This window comes from Hemiscyllium ocellatum, unplaced genomic scaffold (assembly GCF_020745735.1).
Source record: "Hemiscyllium ocellatum isolate sHemOce1 unplaced genomic scaffold, sHemOce1.pat.X.cur. scaffold_2823_pat_ctg1, whole genome shotgun sequence".
Classification (NCBI taxonomy): domain Eukaryota; kingdom Metazoa; phylum Chordata; class Chondrichthyes; order Orectolobiformes; family Hemiscylliidae; genus Hemiscyllium; species Hemiscyllium ocellatum.
In genome coordinates this window covers 31316-49489 of record NW_026868218.1, presented here as the reverse complement: position 1 = coordinate 49489, position 18174 = coordinate 31316, and the positions used below count along the sequence as shown (strand labels likewise).

Sequence of the window (18174 nt, the reverse complement as noted above, 5' to 3'; positions counted from 1 at the left end):
CTCTTGGATAGGCACATGGATAGTAGTAAAATAAAGGGGATGTAGGTTAGTTTGATCTTGGAGTAGGATAAAAGGCCAGCCCAACTTTGAGGGCCGAAGGGCCTGTACTGTGCTGTACTGTTCTATGCTCCAAGTTCTGTGTTCTATGTTGTGGTGACAGTGGGGAGGGGTGGAGGGCACTTTGGGACCAGTGACCATAGTGCTATTAATTTTAAACTAATTATGGAGAGAGACAAAACATTGGTCCATGGGTGTAGGTTCTAAACTGGGGCAAGGCAAGTTTTAATGGAATGAGACAGAAGCTTACAGGGGTTGATTGGAGTATATTTGTAGGCAATGGGACCTCTGACAAGTGGGGGCTTTTAAAAGTGAGATAGCTAGAGTTCAAGGTCTGTGAGGGTGAAGGGCAAGATTGGCAGGAAAAGGGAACCCTGGGTGACAAGAGATATTGAGGCTTTGATCAGAAAAAAAGGAGGAGGCATGGCTCAAGTACAGACAGCTGGAATCGAGGGAATCCCTGGAGTTATGCAGGGAATATCGGAGTTTACTGCAGAAGGAAATCAGGAGGGCAACAAAGGGCACAAAATAGCCTTGGCTGAGAAGGTTCGGGTGAATCCAAAGAGGTTCTTTAAATATGTTAAAGGAAAAAAGTAACGAGAGAATAGGAGCCCTCAAGGACCAAAATGTAGGTGTGTGTAGAACTGCAGGAGATGGGTGAGGTCTTCAATGAATATTTCTGCTCTGTGTTTATTGTGGCGAAAGACATGAAGACCTGGGAACTTGGTTAAGTTAGTGGTGATAAACTGGGGACAGTCCATATCACAGTCGAGGAGGTGTTGGACACATTAGCATGTATGAAGGTGGATAAATCTCCTGGTCCTGAACAGACATAACCGAAAACAGTGCAAGACGCAGGGGAAGAAATTGTGGGGACCCGGGTTGATATTGTATCATCATTAGCCATGGGTGAGATCCTGGAAAACTTGATGGTAGCAAATGTTGTGTCATTATTTAAGAAGGACTGCAAAGAAACAACTGGGAACTAACATCCATCAATGTCCCCACACCGTACCACAGCACAGTCTCCATCAATGTACACACACCGTACCACAGCACAGTCTCCATCCATGTACCCACATCGTACCACAGCACAGTCTCCATCAATGTACCCACACTGTACCACAGCACAGTGTCCATCCATGTACCCACATCGTACCACAGCACAGTCTCCATCCATGTACCCACATCGTACCACAGCACAGTCTCCATCAATGTACACACACCGTACCACAGCACAGTCTCCATCCATGTACCCACATCGTACCACAGCACAGTCTCCATCAATGTACACACACCGTACCACAGCACAGTCTCCATCCATGTACCCACATCGTACCACAGCACAGTCTCCATCCATGTACCCACATCGTACCACAGCACAGTCTCCATCAATGTACCCACACTGTACCACAGCACAGTCTCCATCAATGTACACACACCGTACCACAGCACAGTCTCCATCAATGTACACACACTGTACCACAGCACAGTCTCCATCAATGTACCCACACTGTACCACAGCACAGTCTCCATCCATGTACCCACACCGTACCACAGCACAGTCTCCATCAATGTACACACACCGTACCACAGCACAGTCTCCATCCATGTACCCACACCGTACCACAGCACAGTCTCCATCCATGTACCCACACCGTACCACAGCACAGTCTCCATCAATGTACACACACCGTACCACAGCACAGTCTCCATCCATGTACCCACACCGTACCACAGCACAGTCTCCATCAATGTACACACACTGTACCACAGCACAGTCTCCATCAATGTACACACACCGTACCACAGCACAGTCTCCATCAATGTACCCACACCGTACCACAGAACAGTCTCCATCAATGTACCCACACTGTACCACGTTGTCCTCTTGTGGACGGTAGATTTGAAATGACCAACAATCAGCGAGGCTGCATTACATCTGTTTGAGCTTTACATCTGGTTCACTGAGCAGCCCTCGCTGTTGCTCGGATGATAAATGTGTCTTGTGATGTGGTTTTTCCAATAGAACTGAGTCAATCTTTAATGCCCCGCATATCCAGCGGAAGCTTTGCTGTGAGCTTTACTCTGAGTGATAAAACACACTCGAAACAGGAGATAGATATTGTATCACTTTTCTCTGCCCTTGCTCGACAGTGTTAAGATATTGTGATAGAGTCGTAGAGATGTACAGCACGGAAACAGACCCTTTGGTCCAACCTGTCCATGCCGACCAGATATCCCAACCCAACCTAGTCCCAGCTGCCAACACCCGGCCCATATCCCTCCAAACTCTTCCTAATCATATATCCATCCAAATGCCTCATAAATGTTGCAATTGTATCAGCCTCCACCACTTCTCCTGGCAGCACATTGCATACACGTACCACCCTCTGTGTTAAAAAGTTGCCCCTTTTATATCTTTCCCCTCTCACCCTAAACCCACGCCCTCTTGTTCTGGACTCCCCGACCCCAGGGAAAAGACTTTGTCTATTTATCCTACCCATGTCCCTCATGGTTTTATAAACCTCTATAAGGTCATCCCTCAGTCTCCGACGCTCCAGGGAAAACAGCCCCAGCCTGTTCAGCCTCTCCCTATAACTCAAATCCTCCAACCCTAGCAACATCCTTGTAAATCTTTTCTGAACGCTTTCAAGTTTCACAACATCTTTCCGATAGGAAGGGGACCAGAATAGCATGCAATATTCCAACAGTGGCCTAACCAATGTCCTGTACAGCTACAACATGACCTCCCAACTCCTGTACTCAATACTCTGACCAATAAAGGAAAGCATACCAAACGCCTTCTTCACAATCCTATCTACCTGCGACTCCATTTTCAAGGAGCTATGAACCTGTACTCCAAGGCCTCTTTGTTCAGCATCCTAGGACCTTACCATTAAGTGTATAAGTCCTGCTAAGATTTGCTTTCTCAAAATTCAGCACCTCGCAATTATCTGAATTAAACTCCATCTGCCACTTCTCAGCCCATTGGCCCATCTGGTCCAGATCCTGTTGTAATCTGCGGTAACCCTCTTCGCTGTCCGCCAAACCTCATAGTAAGCTGTCGCTTGGTCATGCGAGTCTTGCCAATTAAAAAAGCATTATCGAAAGTTTTATTTAGTCTTGAACTCATCAGGACAATTCACAAGAATACCCATTGCAGGGCAATCTGATATTTATACGCTCTGTGGGAGGAGATTGCTGATTGGCAGGTGAGCTCTAATTAGTTGTGGGGTTGCTATGGAGAATGTGCCAGTTAAAGATGATTGACAGGTAACTGCAAAGCTTGGTTTAAATGTTAAAATGCAGGCAGCAAGTTTGTCAGAAGACCTTTCGATGATGATCATTGAGGTTTGATGAATTTTGCGCAGCCTCTGCCTCACTGTTTTATGCTTATCCTTCCATTTATCAAGTCAGTAAAACCCAATCTCACAGCGAGATGTGTGCTCACATGAACTTTCACTGAGACAGTGCCTTCACGGTATCCCAAGGTCCTTTACTTGCAGGGAAGTGTTTTGGATGCAGAGGCACCAACACCGTGGGTGGCATGGTGGCACAGTGGTTAGCATTGCTGCCTCACAGCGCCTGAGACCTGGGTTCAATTCCTGACTCAGGCGACTGTGTGGAGTTTGCACGTTCTCCCCGTGTCTGCGTTGGTTTCCTCCGGGTGCTCCGGTTTCCTCCCACAATTCAAAGATGTGCGGGTCAGGTGAATTGGCCATGCTAAATTGTCCGTAGTGTTAGGTAAGGGGTAAATGAAGGGGTATGGGTGGGTTGCGCTTCAGCGGGTCGGTGTGGACTTGTTGGGCCGAAAGGCCTGTTTCCACACTCTAAGTAATCTAATCTAAAATACCGAAATGCAGAAGCCAACTCACAAAAAGCACCTAATCCAAGACAGAAATGAGACAATGTGCTCTTCAGGGATGTTTGTTAATGAATGAGTGTTGGTGAAAATACTCGGAAGAACTCCAAAATAAAACAAAATGCTGGAAATCTGAAATAAAAACAGAGAGAACTGGGGAAACGCACAACCTGTGATGAGAGAGACCGGATTGATGTTTTGAGACAAATCTAACTTAGCAGATAATTTGTGAAGAGTCTGTCTGATTCAAAATGTCCATTATTTCTCTTTCTCCAGAGCTTCCTGACCTCTGTGCATTTCCAGCATTTTCCAGTTTAATACCATGAAGAAACCGCCCCACCCCAGCGTTCAATATTGCAATGGAATCTTTTGGCTCAATTGACCTGACTGACAGGTCATCAGAGGATTGTGGAGGAATCCAGGTTGACTGTGTGTCCCTATCCCAGGTCACAGGGCACCTATCGTCATGGTGACCATAGCTGAATTCAGCCCGAAACATAAAGCAGGGATGAACTTGGTGAACACAGCATTCACTGCAAGATAACAGCCCCAATTTTAACTGAGATTTAGAGACGATTATGGTTAGGGGGTGGTTGGAGGGAAGCAGAATTGTCAGGCTCACAGTGAGATTAGGAGGGAGAAATTGAGGGCCGCAGATGCTGGAGATCAGAGTTGAGAGCATGGTGCTGGAAAAACTCAGCAGGTCAGGCAGCATCCGAGGAGCAGGAGGGTCAACATTTCAAGCATAAACCCTACATCAGGAATGAGGCTTGTGGGCCAAGGGGGGCTGAGAGATAAATGGGAGGGATGTGAGGCTGAGGGAAGGTAGCTCGCAATGCGATAGGTGGGTGCGGGTGGAGGGTGAGGGTGATAGGTCAGAGGGGAGAGTGCAGCGGATAGATGGGAAGGAAGATAGACAGGTAGGACAGGGACGAGTTGGAATGTTGGAACTGGGGTAAGGTGGGGGGTGGGGGGGGGGGGGGGGGGGAGGGGAGGGGAAATGAGGAAACTGGTGAAATCCACATTGATGCCGTGAGGTGGGAGGGTCCCAAGGCAGAAGATGAAGCGTTCTTCCTCCAGGTGTCGGGTGGTTAGGGGTTGGCAGTGGAGGAGGCCCAGGACTTTTGTGGAAGTGCAGGTAAATCTCTGTCAGATGTGGAAGGCTCCTTTCGGGCCTTCGACAGAGGTGTGGGCCCAGGTTTAGCAATCAAACAAGAGAAAATTCTGGAAAATCTCAGCAGGTCTGGCAGCATCTGTCAGGGCAGAAAAGAGCTGACGTTTCGAGTCTAACTGACCCTTTGTCAAAGCTCTGACAAAGGGTCAGTTAGACTCGAAATGTCAGCTCTTTTCCCTCCGTACAGATGCTGCCAGACTTGCTGAGATTTTCCAGCATCTTTTCTTTTTTGGTTTCAGATTCCAGCATCCGCAAGTAATTTGCTTTTATCCAGGTTTGGCAATTCTTGTAGTAGCAGGGGAAGGTGGGTTGGTGTGTGGCGAGGAGCTAACAAGGGAGTCATGGAGGGACTGGTCTCTATGGAAAGTGGATGGGGTGACAAAGGGACATGTATCTGCATTGCCACACCCTCACCACCCAACACCTAGAGGAAAAACACCTCAGCTTCCACCTTGGGACTCTCCAACAACATGGGATCCATGTGGATTTCACCAGTTTCCTCCCCCCACTTGATCCCAGATCCAATCCTCCCTCTTGAACTGTCCTACCTGTTCATTTTTCTTCCCAATCATCACTTCATCGAGCTATCACATCTCCTGTTACCTTCCCCACAGCCCACAACCCCTTCCATTTATCTCTCAGCCCCCTTGGACACCCCCTCATTCCTGATGAAGGGCTTATGCTTGAAATGTCGATTCTCCTGCTCCTCGGATGCTGGCTGGCCATCTTTGTTTTTCCCGCACCACATTCTCGACTCTGATCGGCAGCATCTGCCATCCTCACTTTCCCACTGTAGAAGGAAACCCACGCAGACACGGGGAGAATGCGCAAACACAGACAGTCGCCCGAAGCTGGAATCGAACATAGGTCCCTGGCGCTGTGAGGCAGCAGCGCCAACCACTGAGCCACCGTGCTGCCCTTAAGCACACAAGGGCCAAAGGTTACCTGAACATCTGCCTGTCGGAGGGAGAGACTAGTTCCAGTGTGGCAGAAGGGAACAGAGAGGAACTGGAAGAGACCTCACTAGGAAATGAGTTGTGGTGACCAAATGGCTGGTAGTGGTGGAGAGCCTCATTCACTGACTTATGCTTGGGGCTTGGGTGACTGTCTGTGTAGGGTTTGCACGTTCTCCCCATGTCTGCGTGGGTTTCCTCCGGGTGCTCCAGTTTCTTCCCACAGTCCAAAGATGTGCGGGTCAGGTGAATTGGCCAGGATAAATTGCTCAGTGTGTAGGTTAAAGTCATCAGTTAGGGGTAAATATAGGAATGGGTCTGGGTGAGTTACTCTTTGGAGGGTCGGTGTGGACTTGTTGGGCTGAAGGGCCTGTTTCCTCACTGTAGGGATTCCATGAAAAGCAATGCCTTTAGCTTTGAATTCTTCAGGATACCTTTGCGAGTGAGCCACCCAGCTGTAGACAGTGGTTACCAAATTCAGCCATGGAGGGTTCAAATATCACTCCTGTCAGAGCACTGCCATCTTCTGTATGGCACAGAGTACCTTCCCTGGGCCACGTGAGTCTACACACGTGAGGCCTGACCTGAAACGTTGCCCACGCTGATCCTGCTTGACCCACTGTGCATTTTCCAGACTCCACACATTATCGAGTCTACGCAAGCTGCAGACAGAACAAACTCGTGTCAATCCCAGTGTGGAAAAGCTGGAAGGGTTGCTGAAGGGATTGAAACCCCCTGCCCCTTTACTCCACACCTCCCTGCCCTCCCTCACTGAGCCCACATGTCCCATCCTTATTGGGTATTCACAAGGTGGAGTCTAAGTTTGGGCTGGTCCGGTACCGGGTGGCATGGGTGGTGCTCGCATTGGTGCGTTCCATCAAGGACTTGGTGCCGAGGGTGTCACTGGTGGTGGGATGGCGCCAACGTTCGCTCTGGCAGCGGAGAGGGCCCAGAGAAGGGGACTCGTGTCTGTCCATCAGGTTCATGTCCCATTACCGGAGCACTTAACAAGAAGGACTGTAAAGGTGGACACTTTCGTTATTGCTTCATTTATATTCTGCCTTTACATTCCATGCCTTGGTTTATTTTCCTGCATTCTAAGATGGCCGCCAGAGATTGGTGACACTTTTCACTGTAACAAGATACACGTGATAATAAATAAATCAAGGATATTATGGCAAGTCATCACTTAGGCACATGGGCAGACCCCCTTAATCATGTATTGGCCCTTATATTCACATTACCATTGCACAGTGTTTAAACCCCCATGTATTCGGAATAGCTAGGCTAGTGGTTAGCACTGCTGCCTTACAGCAGCAGGAACACAGGTTCAATTGCAGCCTCGGGCAACTGTCTGTGTGGAGTTTGCACATTCTCCCCACGTCTGTGTGGGTTTCCCCTGGGTGTTCTAGTTTCCTCCAATAATCCAAAGATTAGGTGAATTGGCCATGCCCATAGTGTTAGGTGCATTAGTCAGAGGGGAAATATGAAGTGATTGGAAGGGGAATATGTTTGGGTTGGATACTCTTTGGAGGGTCAGTGTGGACCTGATCAGCCGAATGGCCTGTTTCCATACTGTAGGGATTCTATGAATAGTCACTCTGTAACTACACGTGGAAGTGACTGGAATCACAGCATGACAATGTCACATTCACAAGTATCATTAGGACAGGGAGGGACATTGATGAGATAGTACATCAGATATATATTCAACGCGATGAGATTTGGGGTGGGCTGGCTAGATGGATACAAAACTGGCTTTGTCGCAGAAGACAGAGGTTGGAGGCGGAAGGGTGCCTTTCAGAATGGAGACCAGTAACTGTGATGTTCCACAGGAACCAGTCTTCGGATCTCTGTTGTTTGTAATATATATATATCTGATCTGGAGGAAAGTCTGGGTGGTCTGGTTAGTAAGTTTGCAGATGACATGAAGATATGTGGTGTTAGTGCTGGTGATTGTGAAAGGATACAACAGATTAGAGATAGATTGGCGACATGGACACAGAAATAGCAGGTGGAGTTTAATTCAGACAAATGTGAGGTGATGCAGTTTGGAGGATCAAAGTTAGATGTGAATATTCTGTAAATGGCAGAACCCTAAGGAATATAACATGCAGATGGATCTAGGCGTGCAGGTCCACAGTTCCCACACAGTTGGCCAGGTGCTTAAGAAGGCATATGGCACCCTTACCTTCACTGGAGGGTGCATGGAGTACAAGAGTTGGCAAACCCTATTGCAGCTGAAAATGTGTTGCTGGAAAAGTGCAGCAGGTCAGGCAGCATCCAAGGAGCAGGAGATTCGACGTTTCTGGCATAAGCCCTTCTTCAGGAATGAGAAAAGTGTGTCCAGCAGGCTAAGATAAAAGGTAGGGAGGAGGGACTTGGGGGAGGGGCGATGGAGATGTGATAGGTGGAAGGAGGTCAAGGTGAGGGTGATAGGCCGGAGTGGGGTGGGGGCGGAGAGGTCAGGAAGAAGATTGCAGGTTAGGAAGGCGGTGCTGAGTTCGAGGGATTTGACTGAGACAAGGTGGGGGGAGGGGAAATGAGGAAACTGGAGAAATCTGAGTTCATCCCTTGTGGTTGGAGGGTTCCCAGGTGGAAGATGAGGCGCTATTGCAGCTAAATAAAACCTTTGTAAGGCTGCATTTGGATATTGAGTGCAGCTTTGGTCACCACACTACCAGAAAGACGTGGAAGCTTTGGAGAGGGTTCAGAGAGGGTTCACCAGGGTGTTACCTGGTCTCGAGAGCATTGCCTACGAGGAAAGGTTAGAGACAAGGATTATTTTCACTGGAAGGACGATGGCTGAGAGGAGGCCCTGATAGAGGTCAACAACATTACGGGAGACAGAGATCGGGTGGACAGTCAGAGACTTTCTCCCAGGGTTGAAACCGCAGCCCCCCCCGCCCCCAAGGGAGCACAGATTCAAGGTGTGAGGGGGAGTGTTTAAGGGAGACGTATGAGGGAAGTGTTTCACACGGAGAGTGGTGGGAACCTGGAACACACTGCCCGAAGGGATGGTGGAAGCAGGCACGTTGGCAACATTTAAGAGGTACCTGGATGGTTACATGAACAGGGAGGGAATAGAGGGATACTGACCGAATGGAAGCAGGAGGTTTGATTTTGAGTTTAGTTAGGGCATGATGATCAGCACAGGCTAGGAGGGCCGAAGGGCCTGTTCCTGTGCTGTACTTCTCCTTTGTTCTTTTAGATTTTTTGTGATACGTATTGATTACTAATCTGTGGAGACCAAGTAGAGTTAAAGGAACTAGAAGGAAGATACAGCTCAGTAAGATGCCGAATGAGAGTTTGAGTCCTACTCTGAAGGGTCCAGCACTGAAATGTGAATTAGGAAGCGTGCGGAACCTCCGTGAGGAAGTTCCCAGTGAGGACACTTAGAAACAAACCAATGTTCATTTTCTTCCCATTTAAACAAAGCTTATGGCAAATAAAGATGGACATATACAATTACATAGGAACAGCAGTAGGCCATTCAGCCCTTCGAGCCTGTTCCACCATTCAACAAGATCATGGCCCATCTGTGGCCTAACTCCACTTTGGCCCACATCTCCTAATGTCTTTGCTCAAAAAAAACTATCTCAGATTTAACATTAACAACTGATCCAGCATCCACGCCCATTTGTGGAAGAGTTCCAAACCTCTACCATGCCTTGTGTGTGCAGGAATGCTTCTAAATTCCAGAGGATACAGGCCTCATTTGTATAATGTCTTCTCATAACTTAACCGCTAAAGTCCAGCTATCATTCTTGTAAACCTGTATTGAACTCCCCCCGATGTCAATCTAACCTGACAGTGCCTCGCTTTGCTCACAGAATGCCAAGTGAGGTCTAAGAGAAGAGTGTGGTGCTGGAAAAGCACAGCAGGTCAGGCAGCATCCGAGGAGCAGGAGAGGCGACATTTCAGGTATAAGTCCTTCATCAGGAATGCCGATTCTCCTGCTCCTCAGATGTTGCCTGACCTGCTGTGCTTTTCCAGCACCACACTCTCGACTCTGATCGCCAGCATCTGCAGTTCTCACTTTCTCCAAGTGTGGTCTAACCCAGGTTTTTTGTAACGGAGGCATTAATGCTGCGTCCTTGTGCTCCAGTAATCTTGATATAAAGCATTCCATTAGCCGCCTTCATTATTTTCTGTACCTGCTTGTGACATATCAAACATCTATGCACCTGAACCCCTACTCCTCAAGAGGGTTGGAATATAAAAGCAGAGATGTGCTACTGAGACTTTATAAAGCTCTGGTTAGGCCCCATTTGGAGTACTGTGTCCAGTTTCGGTCCCCACACCTCAGGAAGGTCATACTGGCACTGGAATGTGTCCAGCGGAGATTCACACGGATGATCCCTGGAATGGTTGGTCTGACATACGAGGAAACGGCTGGGGATCCTGGGATTGTATTCATTGGAGTTTAGAAGATTAATGGGAGATTTAATAGAAACTTACAAGATAATACATGGCTTGGAAAGGGTGGATGCTAGGAAATTGTTTCTGTTAGGTGAGGAGACTAGGACCCGTGGACACAGCCTGAGAATTAGAGGGGGTCAATTCAGAACAGAAATGCGGAGACATTTCTTCAGCCAGAGAGTGGTGGGCCTGTGGAATTCATTGCCGCAGAGTGCAGTGGGGGCCGGGACGCTAAATGTCTTCAAGGCAGAGATTGATAGATTCTTGATGTCACAAGGAATTAAGGGCTATGGGGAGAATGTGGGTAAGTGGAGTTGAAATGTCCATCAGCCATGATTGAATGGCAGAGTGGACTCGATGGGCCGAATGGCCTTACTTCCACTCCTCTGCCTTATGGTCTTATCTTAGAGTAATACAGTGATACAGCATGGAAACAGGCCTTTCAATCCAACTCGTTCACATCAACCATGTTCCCAAACTAATCTAGTCCCACTTGCCTGTGTTTCACCCCATATCTCTGTAAACCTTTCCTATTCACGTACCCATCCAAGTGCCTTTTAAATGTTGCATCCTGCATCCTGCATCTTCCTCTGTCAGTTTGTTCCACGCACGCACCACCTTCTGTGTGAAAAAGTCATCCTTCAGGTCCCTTTTAAATCTTTCTCCTCTCACCTTAAAAAATTACGCCACCTAGTTTTGAACTCCCCTAGCCTAGGGAAAAGACCTTTCCTATTCACCTTATCTATTCCCTCATGACTTTATAAATCTCTATAAGGTCACCCCTCAACCTCCCGTGCTCTGTGAAAAAACATCCCAGTCTCTCCTTATAACTCAAGCCCTCCAGTCCCAGTAACATCCTCGTAAACCTTTTCTGAACCCTCTCCAATTTAATAATATCCTTCTTATAGCAGGGCGACCAGAACTGTACACTGTGCTGTTGAAATAGCCTGACCGATGTCCTGCACATCTGCAGTATGATGTCCCAACTCTCATACTCAATGGTCTGACCAAAGTGTTAAAGACCTTCTTAACCATCGTGTGTTCCTGTGACACAACTTTCGAAGAACTATGTATCTGAAGCCCTGTGTCTCTCTCTCTGTTCTACAACACACCCACACCTCTACCACTAATTGTATAAATCCTGCCTTTACCAAACTGCAATACCTCACATTAATCCAAATTGAACTCCATTTGCCACTCCTCAGCCCATTGACCTAAAGGTCCCTTTGTCATCTTAGATAACCTTCTTCTCTGTCAACTCTATCCCAACTTGCCTCAATTCTGTGGGTTTCTACCTTAGTGAACAGCATCTTATGTGGGATTTGAGCAAATACCTTCTGGAAGTCCATATAAACAACACTCATAGACATTCCCCTTAGTCACCCCTTCAAATAAATTCAATGAGGTTTGTCAGGCATGACCAATGTGTCATGAATCCATGATGTCTCGACCTGATTAACTGAAAGTTTTCAAGCTCACCTCATCCTTGAGTCTCCACCACAGATTTTTAGGCTAACTGGTCTGTAACTCTCTGGCTTTCCTCCTTCACCCGACCTAAAAGGTGGAGTGGCGAGTCACTCAGTTGGTAGTTACTGGCGATTTTGTCAAAGGTCCTTGACATGGTCTGTCAGCTGCTTCAAGCAAGAGGTACAGGTAACTGAAAGCTGTGATCCTCTGACAGTCCCATTGTCAGACACAGAACTGGACGGTGCGGACCCTTGCCTTGGCTCAATGACACCAGAGCGGGGAAATGACCCCAGTGAGGAGCTGGATAGCTACCTCAGCCCAGCGCAGGTCCAGCAGTTCGAGCTCACCATGGGGATGTAGACAGCTACCCCAGAGACAGGACAGTCAAATGGACAATGGTAACCCCATAAACTGGGGGTTAGAGAAGGTTCCTTTGCTATCGTATAACAGGGCACCCACTCAGTTGGTGGGTTCCGCTGAAGCCCCAGATAAATAATGAGAGACTGGATGGTGAATAAAGGGACTGTCAATATGATAACTGTAAATTCGATTAATTCAATCTGTTCTTTGTAATGTTAAGACATGCAATGTATATATATCTATGAATGACATGACAAATTGTACAGGTACCAAAGATTTATTTCCATGAATAAAGTATATTTTATAGAACATAGAACATAGAAAAATACAGCGCAGTACAGGCCCTTTGGCCCTCGATGTTGCACCGATCCAAGCCCACCTAACCTACACTAGCCCACTTTCCTCCATAGGCCTATCCAATGCCCGTTTAAATGCCCATAAAGAGGGAGAGTCCACCACTGCTACTGGCAGGGCATTCCATGAACTCACGACTCGCTGAGTAAAGAATCTACCCCTGACATCTGTCCTACACCTACCACCCCTTAATTTAAAGCTATGCCCTCTCGTAATATCTGACTCGTAATTTTGAAATGAAAAAAAAGTAACTGAGTCCCACAGCCACAGTTGAGGCTCTACGCTGAAATGATGTGCATGTACCTTTAAGAAGGCACATCTGAGACTACTGAGGCATTATGGGATGATTCATGGTTGTGCGTATGCTGTTTAGATAGGCAGCGGTCCAGGCCTGACACTCCCAGTTAACAACCTTCCTATACAGACTTACCTTCAGATAACAAACTCATTTATTGTTTTACCAACTGCCCCTCTACAATCAACTTGTTTACTTCAAACAGCAGGATGTAATCCCCAATCCCACAGCCAGCTCCATTTGAAAACAGGCTGGAGAGCTCTTCCCCATTACTTCGAATCATAGAACTCCCTACAGTGTGCAAGCAGCCATTCAGCCCATTGGGTCCACACCGACCCCCCTGAAGAGCAGCCCACCCCTTTACCCTACCCCTCTAACCTAATCTTGGGTGACGTCATGATGGAGAATGGCGACTTTGTACACTTTTCACTGGACACGTGTGTTATATGTGTTATGGTGGCTCAGTGGTTAGCACTGCTGCTTCATGGCGCCAGGGCCCAGGTTCGACCCCAGCCTTGGGCGACTGTCTGTGTAGAGTTTGCACATTCTCCCAGTGTCTGGATGGGTTTCCTCCAGGTGCTCCGGCTTCCTCCCACAGCCCAAAGATGTGCAGGTTAGCTGGATTGGCCAGTGTCCATGGATGTGCAGGCCAGAAGGATTAGTCATGGGAAATGCAGGCCTATAGGACAGAGGGAGTGGATCTCAGAGGGTTGGTGTGGACTTGATGGACTGAATGGCCTGCTTCTTTGATTCTACATGACAATAAAATCTAATTCTAATGATTTGCAAAATTATACAATTGTTGAGTTTGTTTAATGTCTGAGTCGATAAAGTGAGGAACTGGAAAGAGCACAGCAGGTCAGGCAGCATCTGAGGAACAAGAAAGTCGATGTTTCAGGCTTGTCCCTTCATCAGGACTGGGGAGAGAAAAGGGGACTGAGAAATAAATAGGGGAAGGGTGGGGGGGCTGGGGGAAAGGTAGATGGGATAGCATTCGATGGGTAAAGGTAGGAGGTGATTGTGATAGGGCAGTAGGAAGTGTGGACTGGATAGGTGGGAAGGAAGCTGGACAGGTAGGTCAGGTCAAGAGGGCAGGGCCGAGTTCAAAGATGGGCTGGGGAGATTTGGAATCTGACGAATTCAACGTTGAGGCTGTGTGGTTGTACGCTCCTGAGGTGGAAGACGAGGTGTTCTTCCTCCAGTTTGTGGGTGACCTTGTTTAGGTGATAGAGGAGGCCCAGAATGGGCATGTCATGGGGAGGGGTGGGGGGGGGAGTAGAAGTCCGGGACAAGCAACAACGCAAGGTGGCTGAGCAGAGGCTGATAGCTAAGTTTGGTACCCATGGGGATGGCCTCAACCAGAACCCTGGGTTCATGTCACACTACAACTATGACACAAAAGTCGGTGGAGTTGTGGATAGTGAGGAAGGAAGTGGTAGGTTACAGCGGGATATAGATAAGTTGCAGAGCTGGGCGGAAATGTGGCAAATGGAATTCAATGTAGCTAAGTGCGAAGTCGTTCACTTTGGTAGGAATAACAAATTGATGGATTACTGGGCTAATGGTAGGCTACTTGGTAGTGTGGATGAGCAGAGGGATCTTGGTGTCTATGTACACAGATCTCTGAAAGTTGCCACCCAGGTAAATAGTGCTGTGAGGAAGGCATATGGTGTACTGGGCTTTATTGGCAGAGGAATTGAGTTCCGGAGTCCTGAGGTCATGTTGCAGTTGTATAAGACTCTGGTGAGGCCTCATCTGGAGTATTGTGTGCAGTTTTGGTCGCCATACTATAGGAAGGATGTGGAAGCTTTAGAACGAGTGCAGAGGAGGTTTACCAGGATGTTGCCTGGAATGGTAGGAAGATCGTATGAGGAAAGGCTGAGGCACTTGGGGCTGTTCTCATTGGAGAAGAGAAGGTTTAGGGGAGATCTGATAGAAGTGTATAAGATGATTAGGGGTTTAGATAGGGTAGATACTAAGAACCTTTTACCGCTAATGGAGTCAGGTGTTACTAGGGGACATAGCTTTAAATTAAGGGGTGGTAGGTATAGGACAGATGTTAGGGGTAGATTCTTCACACAGCGGGTTGTGAGTTCATGGAATGCCCTGCCCGTATCAGTGGTGAACTCTCCTTCTTTATGTTCATTTAAGCGGGCATTGGATAGGCATTTGGAAGTTATTGGGCTAGTATAGGTTAGGTAGGACTCGGTCGGCGCAACATCGAGGGCCGAAGGGCCTGTACTGCGCTGTATCCTTCTATGTTCTATGTTCTATATGTTCTACAGGTGACCCCACTGCACTACACACACACAGCCACACACACTCACGCAGACCCTCCCTCATACACAAGCTCTCTCTCATACACACACACGCACCTCCCGCCCACTCACACCTGTGCACACACCCTCACACAGGCTTATATCCCATCACACTTACATACATACACATTCTTTTACATGCACTCCCACCCACACGCACACACCCACATTGTCTCTCCTGCATGTGCACACATATAAGTTTATGGGGTGAATTTGTATTTGCAGAATTACAGTTTATTTTGCTCAAAAACTGCATAAATCCTTGCAAGATTCTGTAAATACCACTTTAGAAATAGAACCAGTCTGACTCAACACTGGGATACAGACAGACTTTAACCTCACACCTTTAACACATTGTCTGAGCTGAGATGGCACCTATTGTTAGAAAAGCTGAAGCTATCTTGAGAATGTAACTTAAAAGGAGTTCTGGGATTTACATGTTAAAGAACCGAAACTAGAATATCACATTCTAAAAGATGAAAAACCTAATCTAAAATTTGTTTAATACATCATTACAGCTCCATGATACTGTAACCCTTTTGCTATAAATTCTGTGTCTTGTGGTCCTGTTCCACAACCACCTGATGAAGGAGCGTCGCCCTGAAAGCTAGTGCTTCGAAATAAACCTGTTGGACTATAACCTGGCGTTGTGTGATTTTTAACTTTGTACACCCCAGTCCAACACTGGCACCTACAAATCATTAATAATGTAACAAACAATGAGGAGGAGTCAAAGTGCAAATTTTGAAATCTAATTAAGTTAAAAGCAAATTGATTGTTTTTGAATATCATAATTTATGATTTTTGGCATGTGCTTCATGATTGTGGGATTAACATAATTTAGAAAGAAATTAACTTGTTAGGGAAAATCTGGATAGAATACTTCAAATAGATCTCTTCATTGAAACAGTTTGATGTGTTAATTACTTCACAACAACGTTTTCTGCTTATCTTTCAAATCTTTTTTAAACTTCTATCCCTTTATTTTCAGGATGCAAGCTGGGTAGATCTACTTGTGGTTACATTTTTGCAGTACAAATTCTGTGTCTTACGATCCTGCTCCACCTCTTCCTGAGATCAGGAGGAGCAGCACTCTGAAATATAAGTCCCTTAGATTTTTACTTAAAGCTGTTTTTGAGATTGCTGTTTTGCTGAATGTATATAATGTGAATTCATGTGGATTCTGCTGTAATCCTTTGGACTGTTTGCAGCTTGTATTATTAAAAAGTTAGAATTCTTCTTACAAAAACTACAGCGTTACATGATTTTTAACTTTGTCCATCCCAGTCCAACACCAGCACCTCCACATCACTTATAATCAGGGCAGAGGTCAATACCTGTACGGATGTGGAAGGAAATCATTGTTAAAAAAAACACACAACATCAGGTTATAGTGCATCAGGTTTATTTGGAAGCACTAGCTTTTGGAGTAGGCTTAGGTGAGGACTGCAGATGCTGGAAATCAGAGTCTAGATTAGAATGCTGCTCCTTATTCAGAAGGAAACCATAGATATCTAGAATGTGCCAATAGGTGGAAGTGAGGTAGAAGATTAGGTATGATCTTGTTAACTAGTACAGCAGGTACCAAGGGCAGCACTGCCTTCTGCAGCAGCAATACTCTCACCAATACCCGCCCCAATGCAGCACTGCCCAAGCCAGCTACAATGCAGCACTGCTCTCACCAATATCCACCCAATGCAGCAATGCTCTCACCAATATCCACCCCAATGCAGCATTGCCCAAGCCAGCTACAATGCAGCACTGCTCTCACCAATATCCACCCCAATGCAGCACTGCCCAAGCCAGCTACAATGCAGCAATGCTCTCACCAATACCCGCCCCAATGCAGCACTGCCCAAGCCAGCTACAATGCAGCAATGCTCTCACCAATATCCACCCCAATGCAGCATTGCCCAAGCCAGCTACAATGCAGCAATGCTCTCACCAATATCCACCCCAATGCAGCACTGCCCAAGCCAGCTACAATGCAGCAATGCTCTCACCAATACCCGCCCCAATGCAGCACTGCCCAAGCCAGCTACAATGCAGCAATGCTCTCACCAATACCCGCCCCAATGCAGCACTGCCCAAGCCAGCTACAATGCAGCAATGCTCTCACCAATACCCACCCCAATGCAGCATTGCCCACTGTGGGGTGGGTGGGTTCAGCCCCTTTAGAGAGGGAGGCTCAGACAGCACTGGCTGCTGGGCAGAGTGGCCTCGCGCTTGCGCCCTCAGCACCACCTCCCCGTCGCTCCCGCTGGGCGGGGGACAGCTGCCATGGCAACCGCACAGGCCCGGGGGGGGGGGGGAACACCTACGCAGTGAGGCCGCACCTGCGCTGACGGTCCCGTCCCGCCCCGCCCCGCCCCGTCGGGGAACCAGTGCGCCTGCGCGCTCCGGCGGCAGTGGCCCCGCCCTCCCGGAAGGGGGTGGAAAAAAATCCGCAGGTTTCTAATGTTAGAAGCTGACGTCACCGTTAAATAGCCGAGGCCCGGGCGTGGCCGCACTGCGCATGCTCGACTGCGGCAACGCGGGGCATTGTGGGCAAGGAAGGGTGGGAGCGGGCGGTTGGGGGCAGGGGCTGCGGCGCCACAGACACACGGACAGGGACAGGGACAGGGACAGGGGGACACACACACACACACAGACACAGAGACAGAGACAGAGACAGAGAGGCGGCGGCGGCGGCAGGACACAGGCTCCGCACGGCCACAGACATCCTTTACCCCCTTCCTCCCCCCGCTCCCCCCCCCCCCCGGGCCCGGTTTGAGGGTGTGTGTACTGGCGGAGATGGTGGACCGGGAGCAGCTGGTGCAGCGGGCCAGGCTGGCCGAGCAGGCGGAGCGCTACGATGACATGGCGGCGATCATGAAGGATGTGAGTGGGAACATATCCCCTTCCCCCCC

General features: G+C 48.0%; 1 protein-coding gene across 1 annotated transcript in view; it reads left to right on the top strand.

Moving 5' to 3' along the window:
* The first annotated feature begins 17827 nt into the window (after positions 1 to 17827).
* LOC132812572 (14-3-3 protein gamma-like) overlaps positions 17828 to 18174 on the top strand; it is a 7527-nt gene continuing 7180 nt past the window's right edge. The window contains exon 1 of the mRNA XM_060822972.1: positions 17828 to 18145. Coding sequence (XP_060678955.1) covers positions 18059 to 18145 — 87 coding nt within the window. The 5' untranslated portion in view covers positions 17828 to 18058. The remainder of the gene's footprint in view (positions 18146 to 18174) is intronic.